Genomic DNA, 14,118 nt, shown 5'->3' with positions numbered 1-14,118 from the left:
ACGTCAGAGGGGGCGTTACTAAGGGGCGAAACCTTTTGAACTGCGCCACTCCTTCAGAACCGAAATTTATTCGTCTTAAAATGTTGGTAAGGTTTTTTTTTGGTATTTCCTCAAGTAAAGTTTAACAATTGCTGGTCTGAAATGGTGCAGTTTGGACGTACTTAATTGCTTTTTTCTCTTCTATATAGAAATTAAAAGTGAAAACTAAGAAGATTTAGGGGGGGGGGGGGGGGGGGCTGGATCCGCTAGGGTATACTTTCTTTAAGAAGAAACAAATCAAAAGAGTCCACATATTTATTTAACTAATCACTCAATACAAATCTTCCATATTCATCCATATAACAAGCACCAGTAAATATTTATTCTAAAAAAACTAATTGCCATATCACAGAAGTTCGATCGGCCAAGTTCTCCCTATAGGAATGAAAGTCCTATGATTAAATACTGCTAATATAAGAAAAATACATACGTGTGAGCAAACTACATATGTATATACATGTCAATCTATAAATCATGCATTCATGTATAATATGAAATTAATTGATTCAGGTCTGAAAGCCTTTTGAAAGCAAACACATTTCTCACATACTAAAGATTACATACAACAGTAAAGATGATGTATTTCCACTTTGAACAAAACTATTTAGTTCCATACATGAATATCTTATTTGCTATCGTAATTTCAATACAAGTTGCTGCCTTGGTTTATACAACCCTTTGATATAAGTTATTTTTTCACTTGCACTAGATTTCTTCCCTGTTTGGCTGTTTTGAATCAGTACTTTTCACTTCTAGTCCAACCCTGTAATTCTCAAACTGTTCGAATTAAGCTTTGTTCATATACTCGGGACAACTGTTCACTGGGGACAACTAGTTACTCGTAACTTTGTTTCAGACGAGATTTGCTGCGCGCGCCATGCCGTAGAAGACTGTGGTGGTATCGGCTAGCAGATTCTCGGGCGAGTCGAATTCCTTTATGAGACCTTGGTCAAGAACCAATATTCTGAAATACAATACATAGAGTCTTACAGTGTTAATCGCCTAATAGATAACATGTTTAGACATACATTTTATAGTCTGTGTCTATTAATTTATTTTAGCTGGATTATGAAGACAGTTGAATGACGATATGAATCTCTCTCGAGTCCGTTCCTGGGAAGAAACCAGTACTGGTGTCCCTTTAACAGGCCATAAACAAGCACACCTGGTGGGGATCGAACCCTCTTTCTGGGGTGAAAGCCCCTAGACCACAATCACCCTTACAACTACCATAATCTCATGTAGAACAAAATCCGATTGTAACGGAGAAAAAATCCAGCAATAAAACACACATACATCATTATTGGCATAACCGTGTACATTTACATACTTATCAGTGTTTCGGATATCACACACTTAAACGAGCCCAACTGCGTTCATATCCCGATAATGACGCCAATCACGCAATTAATTCTATAAATAGCCACTAGTAAGTGATACTACTGCGTGAATAATTTGAACAGATTGAGCTTAATTAATGAAAGCTTAAAGCTGGTTAGATGCCAACTTTCTAAAAGATTGTTTCTTCCTTTTAATATTTAGTACGTAATAATTTTGGATCCACCAGAAATGTATTTACTTATCGTAATCCATGATAGTATTGAGCCTATGAGCAATTGTCAGTATGGTACAGCCCCTGAACTCTTCCCGGATGGTGTTCTGGATAAGATCATCCGTCTCCATGTCCACAGCTGCGGTTGCCTCATCCAAGATTAACACTTTGGTCTTTCTGAGGAGTGTCCGCGCTAGGCACACCAGTTGCCTTTGTCCAACGCTAGAAATAGAAAACAAACCACGCCCTAGCAATTGACAGACATTAAATGCATTCACTTGCTTCTTTTCTTCGTGTTCTTTAGAAGCGTTCTGTATATACTACACCCATGTCGCCGTGATACACGACGAAAACACGTGGATATTCGAATTAGACATAAATAATTCGATTTCAGTAATTCATCATTTATCTTTTACGCACAAAGTGCCTTGGGCCAAATTTAGACGCAAGGACCCGGGCCAATAATTCTACTTACTCCTAAACCCATCACGATTGCATACAATACATAAATTTGTTCCAGTTCCCTCTCCCATGCTTAAGACCATATGTCAGACTAAAAGCGACAGGTTTATTATTGGGACAAACTATTTTTTTATCATGCAATTCATTTATTACAAACCTCAAATTCTGTCCTCCCTCCCCGCACTCATGCTCCAGTCCATCCGGCAGACCGGTTACAAACGCCTTAAGATGCGAGTGTTCGAGGGCCACCCACACCTGATTGTCCGTGTACTGGTCAAACGGATCAAGGTTCATTCGCAAGGTACCGGAGAAAAGTACAGGGTCCTGGCAAGTTGAAAAAATGAAGCATCTATCAATTGTATATACCTTTCTAAAATCAAATAATTATACAGACGGTTTATTTTCATACCGAAACTAGAAAACCTTTATCGCCAGTTCGAATTTCATTCTCATAATACAATGGAAACTACAGTGACAAACTCGGTAGTCAAAAATTCAAATACAAACCCTGTTTAGAGGCACAAGATAAGAGCACAAGGGACATTGAACGAGAGATACAAACGAACAGACATCACGAACATACACGCACAAGACTTGCTTACATTTTTGCATTTGTTTTGAACATTCAATAAAGTGTTTCGGCGCAATCTCACTAAAACAGCTGAACTATGTGTAATCTAACCTGTGGTAGGATGGTAAGTTTGGACCTCAGGTCATGCAGTCCGAGGTCTGATATCCGCTGGCCATCAATGACAATGTTGCCTCCCGCCGCCTCGATCAACCGGAACAGCGCCACCGTCAGGGAAGATTTACCCGCGCCTGTTCGTCCTACTATTCCAACCTATAGATAGTAAACAAATATGTTTGAAACACAAACGAACCACTACTGTGTAAGACGATATATACACATTCATCTGTCCTTACTCTCCTGAGTATTGAACAAATGGTTTCGTTTTATGTGTAACGATAACTAATCAAATAATGATATCAACTGTTGTTCGATGTCGATGCGCTCGATCAACCGGGATAACAAAATAAAACATACACACGTTCGTCCGGAGTACTATGCATGCTACTATATTTAGTGATCATACACTTTATTTGAAGGAAGGAAGAACGGACATATTACGTCAAGTCAACTTTTGGGTATGTTTGCTCTGAAATGATTAGCTGCACCACGTTGCGAAAGTATTTGTAGTGTTTTCGGTGCGAGCCAGTATCCACAAAATAGACTAAAGCAGACCGAGTGCTTGTTTCTTTATCATAAAGGGTATATCACCGACGTGAAATCATCCTTACCCTCTCTCCTCCTCGTATGTCGCAAGAGATGCCCCTCAGCACCAGATCTAAACCGTCCCTGTAACGGGTCGAGTAGTTGTTGAAGCGAACGTTACCCTGGTCAGGCCAATCTGATGAAGGACGCTTGAAATGCAACACCCACTCGGCCTGTAATTGAACATAGTAAAAGTACAGTAAGTATTGAAGTTTAAAAGGTTAACTCTCTTTAATGGCATCCTTATACATGTACTTCTCGAGATGCCGTATTGAAACAGTAATCCTAGTTACACCTACTTGATGCAAAGCAGCCAAAACAGACTAAGACGGTGCAGTTTAATCGAGGAAGCGTTTATCATTTTTGGTGTGAGAAAATCGAGATATACTTATTTTGTAGTATAAATTCTGGCCACTATCGCTTGTACGATTTTTACCGTCTTTATATATTTGTTTTTAAGCAAACAAAATAACCCAAATCTAATGCATATTTCACTAATTGTTTCAAAACAAAAGGGCAACAACTGTACCTCCGTGGGTTCCTCCGTGTACTCCCGCACGCGCTCAACAGAAACCACGTTAGTCTCAACATCACTCGTGTTTCGCACCAGGAAGTTCAGAGCGCCCGTCACCTACAAACAGGCATTTGTTATTATGCCATGATTCTGTGATTACATTGACATAATATAATGCTTGATCATAAAGCTTACCGAAAAGAGTATTAACGAGCATTATTTAAAATAGCTCATCTAAAGAATATCATCTGTTGTTGTTTTTTTAAATGCCGTTATAGACCATATCATTTGATTTCTCGTACACTTGTGTTTTGCAAAATTAGTCTTTCGGATGTTGCCCTTTGGGGACAATAAAACAGTTAATAGGAACACCATACCTGTAAAGCGTATGAAATAGATAGCCCGACTAAACCTCCGGTGTTCCCGTCTTTGACAACTGCAAATATTGCCGCCGCTAGCACAATGAGGTTGCCGAGTACCTCCAGTCGGAAACCAAGCCATCTGTTAAATTGAATTACTAATCTAAATTGGTTGTTCCTGTAAGGGGCTTAACATAATTTGGAGTTTTCCATTAGCTCAATCATCTCGAAACGATGCCGATGAAAAAGGACAGATGTTTACATGCTCATAACTATTATGCCAACATTATACACGAAGAAAAACAAGACATTATTAGAGATGTCCAATGGATAATACTCATATTGTGAGTAATATACATTACAGCCAAGTTCCTTATTTAATTTAATTTCATTTAACATGAATTTTAAACCCACCTGTTCGAAGCTATCCCAGCAAAGTAGAATACCATGTTCTTATCCACCTTTTCTTTGGATTCATACATAAAGCGCTGTTCTACACGGTACCCTCGGATACTGCTTGCACCTAGGTATCCAAATAAGACTTATTTATCAAACGGCTACACTCATTAATCATAATACAGGGCATTTTCATCAATACTCCAAGAAACAATTCTATACCTAAATCTGTTTGTGAAATAGTCCCAAAACGAAATAACTCCTTTGTATAGTTAATTATAGTCATTTAACTGTTTAAGGTATCAATAATGTATCAGAGTAAACCAACCCTTATTGCGAAAATTAACATCACCCCATTGATCGTTACGTGCTTTATTATATGCTCTATTTCATGTATACAGTTCCAAACAAAAGTAAAAACGCCTAACATACCAGCTATGCTTTCCCCAAAGTGACTGTATATGGGCGAGCGAGTAGTGGATTCTATTCTCTTCAGTTGGCGAGATGTGGGGATGTAAAAACGCTGAAACACGCGGAAAGGTACATACATGAGTACAACCCTCAGAGCACATGCAATCGGATGTCCAAACATTTCTTAATTCTATCAAGATACTAACTGAACATGGAATAAAGTATGTTTTGTTTGAAATACATATGCAAATTTGACGATTTCATGCAGTATTATCATACTTAGAGTTTAACAAAAACACATTATGTTAAGAGAGATGAAATACACATGTAAATATTCATTCGAACGAAACAATTATTAAATACAATTTCTTCCTATGAAATATATGACTATCTTTAAAATATTTTTTTATGTAAAACAAGAAGTGCAAAACTTTTCAAGCAATCTAGCCAATTACTAGGCATGGCACATTTAAGCCCAGGAGAGAAGGGCAGGGATGGAGTAAGCTTACATTTGAGAAAGGGTTGTACAAGCGTGAAGCAATGTGGCAAGATGCTAACATAGTTTCAACATTGATAAAACTGTAGGTGTATGATGTTAATGATTGGCACAAACATGATAAAAATGAATCAAACATACACTTAGCTTCATGTCTAGAAAAGTGCTTTCTCTACTTCAGATAACATAACCTTCACACGTTAAAATATCTTTGGAACTAGATATACAAGTGTGACACGTGCATAGGTTCAACTGTTTTTGTAGAACAAAGATGCAGTCGGAATTATTACTGTTAAGCATCCAGCATGTGTATATTAAAACACACATAGGGCGCAACAATCAATAAAACGACAGCGTGCTTTTGCGGGTAAACTATTTATATGATGTAATAATATAGATATCTAGATACATATGCGTCATTTTGAATGCTCTTCCAAGTTAAGTAACTATCACATGTTAAAACAAGTTCAGACCCATGCAGCCCCAAAAAGGATCGGCGACATGCGGAGAAACTAATTCTTACTTGTATAATGTAATAAACACCCAACAGCGGGACAATAATGACTAATATAAATGGAGCAGTGTATGTGACCACGACCATAGTTGAGACGACTGTGAAGAATTGGTTGAGACAGTTCCGCATGGTCATAGGGAGGGTGAAGTCTATTGTTTCGACATCTCGAGAAAATCTGGGAGTGATAGTCGCATATAAATAAATATTACAACCTACATCATTGTGGTTTAGCAAAAACTTTAGGAATTAACTTTCTGTGTATACTCTTATGATTAATTCTTGGATACATGTATGAAAAACCCCTCATTAAATCTGTACATCGCTTGTATACTATTTTACATAACGTATTCTAGCTAAGACTCTACGTCTAAAAACACAATATTTTATTTATAGTGTAGTATATTGATATAGTTTGTTAGTACTTGTAGCAGAGGCTTATCAGGTGTATACAGTTTGGAGCTTTATCGTAAACACGAAACAACAACCCAGTACCTCTTTAAAGATCTAAGGTGATTATAGAGTTCAAAAGCATTACTTCTACAAAAACACACCAAGAGAGGACACAACAAATATATCTAAATGAATAACATTTAAACGCAAATCTACGGTGTTCCAATTGGTTCAGCCTATACAAACTGCTATCAAACAGTTGTTCTGAATGTATATATCATACACTTTTGACCCAAATTGTACGCCCAACACAACTACAAGCTTTCCAAAGCCGGAAACCAACCTGGACCATGTAGTACAGTAACATGACGGGAACCAACACAGCCAAAAAGGTTGGTGTCGTGTAACTGATTACCACCACGGTACTGAGAGCTGAGAAAAACGTGGTGAGAAACATTCGGAAATTCATCGCCAAAGCGTTGTCTATTGTTTCTACATCTCTTGAGAACCTGGTAGTGAATGGTAAGTAGAGTGCATGTTAAACGTGTTATATGTATGTATGGCGTAAGATGAACTTATTGCTGAATCCTTCAGGTTTCATGGGTCTGAAACATGTAAGTGATAAGTACAGGGTTAGAGCATATAGAAGCCGCGAATATATTCAGCTGCGCTACTGGATTAAGTCTCTATTCTGTCATTTGTCAGTGAGGAAAACTTTAATAAAGATTATAATTATTTAAAATTAGAAGAATAAATTTTACATTTTGGTCATTTTTTAAAAAAAACCCTGCTTTTATAAATACTTATTGCATTGAGAAATCTTCTTTACGTTTCTGGTACCGGAGCTAAATTCAATCACTGACATATGTGCATACTAACACCAGTGTATTGGTAATATGTTTCTTATGCACACCGTAATTACCTGAATGAGATAGTACAAGAATGCAATGGGTATCATGGCAACCAAAAATAATGGGGTAGTGTAGCTTATGACAATGAATGAACTCAGGGCTCCGAAAAACGTCAGAAGGAACATGCGGAAATTCATCGGAAGCGTGTTGTCAATGGTTTCCACGTCCCTTGAAAACCTGGTGATGAAAGGAATGGTAATTGGTACAGGTGTGTACAGCATTATGTGTCTAGTCGGTGTCTTCATATCCATCATTGACATCTATTTGCCTGAACTCTGTCCAAAACAAAAATGGGTTAGATAATAGGCAATGCGGAATCCTTCAATGAATAGGCTGTGTGACTGAACATTTCTATAGCTCACCCCTGGACTTATTGCGGCCGAAAATAAATCTCACAAATGTTAGTTTTAAGTTCAGGACAGTTTTAAGAACTTGAAGTAGGTTTGTTTGCAACACTATCGTTTGTTTTGAATATTATATAAAATAAGTAACAGTGACCTTGACCTTAGCCCCTCCCCCTCAATAGCAATCCCAAGCTAGCTCTTCACATAAGCTACCTACACACCAACTTTCGTCAATATCTATCAATCCTAACTAAAGTTATTGGGCAGAAACCATTTTTCTATTTTAGTAACAGGCGATCTTGACCTTAGCCCCACCCCCCTCAAAAGCAATCCCAAGCTAGCTCTTCACATAAGCTACCTACACACCAAGTTTCATCAATATCTGTCAATGCTAACTAAAGTTATTGAGCAGAAACCAGATTTCTATTTTAAGTAACAGTGACCTTGACCATTTTTCTATTTTAAGTAATAGTGACCTTGACCTTAGCCCCTCCCCACTCAAAAGCAATCCCAAGCTAGCTCTTCACATAAGCAACTTACACACCAAGTTTCGTCAATATCTATCAATGCTAACTAAAGTTATTGGGCAGAAACCATTTTTCTATTTTTAGTAACAGTGACCTTGACCTTAGCCACACCCCCTCAAAAGCAATCCCAAGCTTGCTCTTCCCATAAGCTACATACACACCAAGTTTCATCAATATCTATCAATGCTAACTAAAGTTATTGAACAGAAACCAATGTTTGACGCCCGCCCGCCCGCCCAACGACAACCTCATTCTAATAACCCGGTTTTCGTTGAAAACCTGGATAAAAATTGGACATTTGTATTCAACATGGTCTGGTACATATAACATAATTAAACAGTCTTTAGCTAGCTGAATAGTTGACATGTGTGATTTGCCTTTCATATCACAATAGTTTGTTGGGAATGAACTCCTGCTTTGGTGTCATATGACCTGTAAAATATAGTGACATTTAACCTAAAAATCAGATTAATTAAATGGGTCGTTTGTACCAACCGTCCAGCATAAAATAACTATGCATTGCTGCAGTGAACATTGCATTTTGAAATTTTCTGATATTGTTAAACTGTAGTAATTAATATTACTTTATCCTAGATCGTTGTTAAGAGAGACATTTTCTGAAGAAGTGAACAAATATATAGGTTAAATGTCACTTTATTCTTTATATGTCATGCAACAAAAGCTGGAGTTAATTCCCATATAACTACTGTGTTTCATATTAGTATAGTTTGGCCAAAATGTTTGTGTTTCGGTTCAATCGTGCATGCAATGTTTCGCAGATGTTTCGGTGCAGAGGATCCTTTTTCTGAGTAACACAATTCCTTCTTATTTACCTGAAGGAGATAGTACAAGAATGCAATGGGTATCAGTACAATCAAAAACAAGAGCTGTCACAGAGACAGCGCGCTCGACTATTCCGTCGCTTTTTAATGTAAGGATTGAAAAGTTTTAAATGTGGTTACATGCACAATTTTAACGAGAATTTCTAAGTCTAATAATAAAGGGCCATTATTTGCAAAATATAGTTATCCAACTTGGTTATTCAATTGAGTTGGGTGGTTGAATACCATTGTATAAGGTCTCAATGCAATACATCAAATAGTTGCTGAGATATTATCCTATGTATGCTAACATGCAAGACCTTAACCAGAATTTCTAAGTCGCATAATAAAGGGGCAAAAATTATATATTATAAAAGATAGAGTTACCTTACTTGATTAAATAAGGTTAAATAGATGGGAGCCTGTGTGTAAGGTTTCAATGCAATACATGATGTATTCGCTGTGGTATTGATTTAAAAGTGGTTACATGCAAAACGGTAACCAGAATTTCTATGTCGAATAAAAAAGGGGCCATTTTTTTAATTTAATGCAAACTGGATTTATATTACTTGGTTATTTAAGTAGATTGGATGGTTGAGTACCATTGTATAAAGTCTCAATGCAATCCATCGAGTAATTGCTGAGATATTAACCTATGTGTGGTTACATGCAAAACCTTAACCAGAATGTCTAAGTCAAATAATAAAGGCCCATAATTTGCATTATATTCAAAAAGTGTTATCTGGGAATACATATCTAATGTTTCAATGCAATACATGATATATTTGCTGAGATATTGACTTAAATGTGGTTACATGCAAAATCTTAACAAGAATTTCTAAGTCGAATAATAAAGGGTAATTATTTTGCATTAAATGCAAACTAGAGTGATCTAACTTGGTTAATTAAGTAGTTTGGATGGTTTACTACAATTGTATAAAGTCTCAATGCAATACCTCAAGTAGTTGCTGAGATATTAACCTATGTGTGCTTACACGCAAAACCTTAACCAGAATTTCTAAGTCGAATAATAAAGGGCAATTATTTACATTAAATGCAAACTAGAGTTATCTAACTTGGTTAATTTAGTAGGTTGGATGGTTAAGTACCATTGTATCAAGTATCAATGCAATACCTCAAGTAGTTGCTGCGATATTAACCTATGTGTGCTTACACGCGCAACCTTAACCAGAATTTCTAAGTCGAATAATAAAGGCCTATTTTTTGCATTATATTCAAATAATTGTTATCTAACTTCATTAATTTAGTATCTAAGATAGTTGGGAATATATATCCAACGTTTCAATGCAATAACTGATGTATTTACTGAGATAATGACTTAAAGGTGCTTACATGCAAAACCTTAACCAAGGTGTGACGCCAACGCCGACGCCGACGCCACCGCCGACGCCAGTGTTAGAAGTATAGCTCTCCTTATTCTTCGAATAGTCGAGCTAATAATGGCGTAGAATAGCTTATTATAATAATGGCACTCAAAGCCTCAAAAAAACGTCAGAAGGAAGAGGCGAACACTCATAGGGAGGATGCTGTCGAGTGCGTTTATATCTGCAGAAAACCTGGTTCAATGGCAAAGAGGGTTAAAGTCTGCTGTATATATTTCTGGAATAATCCATTTTTAAATAAAAAATATTATAAAGACATTTGTTTTTGGTATGACAACAATTTGTATCAGATATTTATATATAGTGGATACAGAATGTGAAAAACACAATGTAAGATAGTTTGACATCATTATAATTATCAATATAAATTTTATCATAAATAGAAATTTAAAACACTTTAATCTTCATAGCTTGATATTAAAATTCAACCATACAAGTACATTGCAAAACTTGCTTTTATTATATTCATGTTTGTAATGTACGTCATAGCGCGCAAATTTGTATGAGTATTATTGGTTTACGTATTAGATAGGCCTGGTACCTGTTGACAATCCTGCCAAGCGGGGTCGTATCGAAGAACGCCATGGGCAGCTTGAGGATGTTCGCCAGCATACCGTTATGCATCACGCCTGCCGCGTGGATCATCCGCATAGCCGCGAAAACAGCGTAACTCAGCACAAGAACCGCTGCAACAGAGCAATATAACGGGTAAGATATTACGTATTTCAATTTTCAACAGCCAAGTGGATCATCCGCATACCATTCAAAATAAGCTACACCAGTATAAGAATCGCTACAAAAAGAGCAATGTGATGCTTAATTTGCTACGCGGTTTATTGCGTTCCAGCCAGCATGACGTTGTGCATCACGTCCACCCGGCGCGTGCATCATAAGCATAGTTTCGAAGATAAGTAACACCAGCACAAGAATCGCTGCAAAAAGATCAGGGATTCAGCATTCTCCTACACAAGAGCATTGAGGCTATTCTTACCACATTTGTTAGAGTTATCGTTACCAAACCTCTGATGAATGAGAATGGGAAATACCAATGGAACTACATATTTAGAGCATACTGGTTAGAAAACCCATTCGGAGCTCCTCGGCCATTTTTTTTTTCAAAAACAACCTCGGATGTATTTGGACGGTTTACATACTCAAAAAGTGGCACGTTTAAGTCCGCTGCAAGTAGATCGCGTAGTAATTTTATTAAGCAGTTAAACTTTATGACTTTACTCGTGGGAATTTTAATTTTGTTTACAATAATTCACTTCACTGGCAATCAATTTAAACTTAGATTAATAAATACAACTCTAAATCAATACATTTAATTAATGATATAATTCAAAAATTTACGAACTACTTCAACTGATGTACCGGCATACATCCGAGGTTGTTTTCGATAAAATGGCCGAGGAGTTCCGAATGTAGAAAACCGTGTTGTATCTCGCCATCAATATAACTGTGATCAGAAGAAAGCGACGTTGTGTTCTGGAGTAAATTCGTTCTTATTAAAGGCGACCAATAAAACGATGTAATTATCTAAGTTAGTTTCGGAGATTCTGTCACAAAATGGCAACCAGTAAGACTATAAACGTACCTTGCCCCACACCAAACACGCCATAAACCCCAAGGTACATGTAATTCTTGTCCTTGTACTCGGTCGTGTTAACGTTATTGAGGTCCTGAAGGTATTTGTCATCGGTCCACTGTTGCAGCCAGATGTTGGCGCCGTTAGCCGCACCTTGGTACAGGATGAAGCAAACCAGAATGAGAACCGAGTAGAAGGCTCCGATCGCCGCAAGATACTTGAAGTACACGCGCCATGATACCTGTAAAATCACGCAAATATCATCATTATTCTTCACACAAGTTTACTTCAATATGGCAAACTAAAATAACTTAAATGCAATAATGAAACTAAATGTTACTATATGGTACGGCATGAATTATAGACAAACATACTCTATAACCTTATTTGAATATACCGATTTAAAAGATGACCATGGTCCGCTTGAACCCATACTCATATTAGGGACTGATAAATCAGTCATGTTAACAACATTTTATGTACAAATATTATTTCATGCATTCGTTAATCTTCGTTAACATACAATCCTTAATATACGTTAAGCCATTTTCCAACCTTTAATTACCAAACAAAAGGAAACTTTATGATATGAAAACATATTAGAATAATTGTAATGAATCGTACGTTTCCGGTCTCCGCCTTCTCCGCCTCGATGAGTTTGTCTGTTTTTTTCGGGTCTTTCTCTTCTTGCCATTTTCCCTTTCCGACTTCCGGTTCCATGGCCGAGATAGAACGCGCCATCGGGGGTTTAGAGGTTTTAGTACTCTTCGCCGGACTGTTGAAAAATAACATGCGGACAAGTACAGCTGTTGATTTTTTAATTGAAATAATACTATTTTATTGCATGAAACCAATATTACATGCAGGCTTTATCACACATTTTGAAATCAACATAATAAAATCAAACATGCAAAGGGCCATTCGGAGTAAATTCTTAGAATATACCAGTATACACTTATTACCTGTACCTATGACCAACTGTGCAAAAGAGTAAAAACACATCATATTTAAGGAGATTTGCTTACGTTTTTCTTAGACGGGCGACGACGTCTTCGTCTCCTGATTTCTCTGTTCCATCTGTGCCGGATGTGACCGAGTCAACCCGCTCCAATATCCGGCTCTTTATTTGTTGAACTGTTTAAATAAAACACCAGGCTATGAATCATATAGTGCATTTCATACATACTAAACATATATAGAAAGTGAGAAAAAAACAGCAATGCGAATTAACAATAATCTGTATTACTGTTTGTACGATAAGGTATTACACACTGACTATTCAAGAGATATCTTACAAGAATTTTCTTATTTCCACTTTCCAACGCATACCTTCCGTTATCTTCCTGCACTTGGGTGACGTACGTCTTGAGAAATTGAGCGAATGCGATATCATGTAAGAGCAGCCCTTCATATGAACGTAACTAAAACAACTTTTCCCCTAACCCCTACTCATTTGCAAATCCCTACATCATCCTTACTTACCCTCGGGGTCGTCATCTTCATCGTCATGCTCCTGTGTCAGGTATGTCTTGAGAAACTGGGCGAACGCTCCATCGTGTGATAGAAGCTCCTCGTAAGAGCCCATTTCTGACACACGGCCGTCAATCATTACGACGATTGTGTCCACCATCGGCAGCCAGTGAACACCGTGCGTCACCAAGATACGTGTCTATAAAGACAGAATAACGTGTAACTAAATTGGGCTTGAGAAAATGAAGACATATGACATGTGACTTTTATTGTATACAAATTGTAGTAAATTACGTGGATTCATGTTTGTCTAAAAGCAATGTTCTGGTAATGTCAAATTTATTTCGAACATGTTAGGTTTAGTCATACATTTTTGTGTTTCGGTTATATCTGATGTTCGTTATCTCGAAGTATTTCCAGAGGTCCAAACGAGTTCGACATAACGAGTTTTTACTGTTATCTCACATATTATTTTTAAGTTCTATTCCACCTGGTGCTTGATTTTACAAAATGCTTTTCACATACTGTAGACTGTTGTAGGAAATAGTATAACTGGTTAAGTATAATATAGGGACTTGTCAAATTATTTAAAACGACTATTGATTGGTCAATATTTATCCAATATTAACTGTTAACCAATCAAATCGA

At 37.1% G+C, this 14,118-nt stretch overlaps 1 protein-coding gene across 5 annotated transcripts in view; it reads right to left on the bottom strand.

Moving 5' to 3' along the window:
- Nucleotides 1-279: 279 nt before the first annotated feature.
- LOC128234223 (multidrug resistance-associated protein 1-like) overlaps nucleotides 280-14,118 on the bottom strand; it is a 35,660-nt gene continuing 21,821 nt past the window's right edge. For 3 of the 5 annotated variants that reach the window (XM_052948311.1, XM_052948314.1, XM_052948315.1), the window contains 15 exons: nucleotides 13,483-13,669; nucleotides 13,026-13,134; nucleotides 12,625-12,775; nucleotides 12,010-12,241; nucleotides 10,954-11,098; nucleotides 7,329-7,494; nucleotides 5,028-5,118; nucleotides 4,614-4,722; nucleotides 4,218-4,341; nucleotides 3,856-3,957; nucleotides 3,353-3,499; nucleotides 2,736-2,894; nucleotides 2,211-2,377; nucleotides 1,619-1,813; nucleotides 280-1,003 (listed from right to left, as the gene is read on the bottom strand). In XM_052948311.1, coding sequence (XP_052804271.1) covers nucleotides 892-1,003; nucleotides 1,619-1,813; nucleotides 2,211-2,377; nucleotides 2,736-2,894; nucleotides 3,353-3,499; nucleotides 3,856-3,957; nucleotides 4,218-4,341; nucleotides 4,614-4,722; nucleotides 5,028-5,118; nucleotides 7,329-7,494; nucleotides 10,954-11,098; nucleotides 12,010-12,241; nucleotides 12,625-12,775; nucleotides 13,026-13,134; nucleotides 13,483-13,669 — 2,196 coding nt within the window. In that variant the 3' untranslated portion in view covers nucleotides 280-891. Of the gene's footprint in view, nucleotides 1,004-1,618; nucleotides 1,814-2,210; nucleotides 2,378-2,735; nucleotides 2,895-3,352; nucleotides 3,500-3,855; nucleotides 3,958-4,217; nucleotides 4,342-4,613; nucleotides 4,723-5,027; nucleotides 5,119-6,025; nucleotides 6,192-6,749; nucleotides 6,916-7,328; nucleotides 7,495-10,953; nucleotides 11,099-12,009; nucleotides 12,242-12,624; nucleotides 12,776-13,025; nucleotides 13,135-13,482; nucleotides 13,670-14,118 lie in introns of all 5 variants that reach the window. The other 2 variants (XM_052948312.1, XM_052948313.1) reach the window with 2 other exon arrangements.

This window comes from Mya arenaria, chromosome 5, assembly GCF_026914265.1.
Source record: "Mya arenaria isolate MELC-2E11 chromosome 5, ASM2691426v1".
NCBI classification, from domain to species: domain Eukaryota; kingdom Metazoa; phylum Mollusca; class Bivalvia; order Myida; family Myidae; genus Mya; species Mya arenaria.
This window is presented reverse-complemented; position numbering and strand designations above follow the sequence as displayed.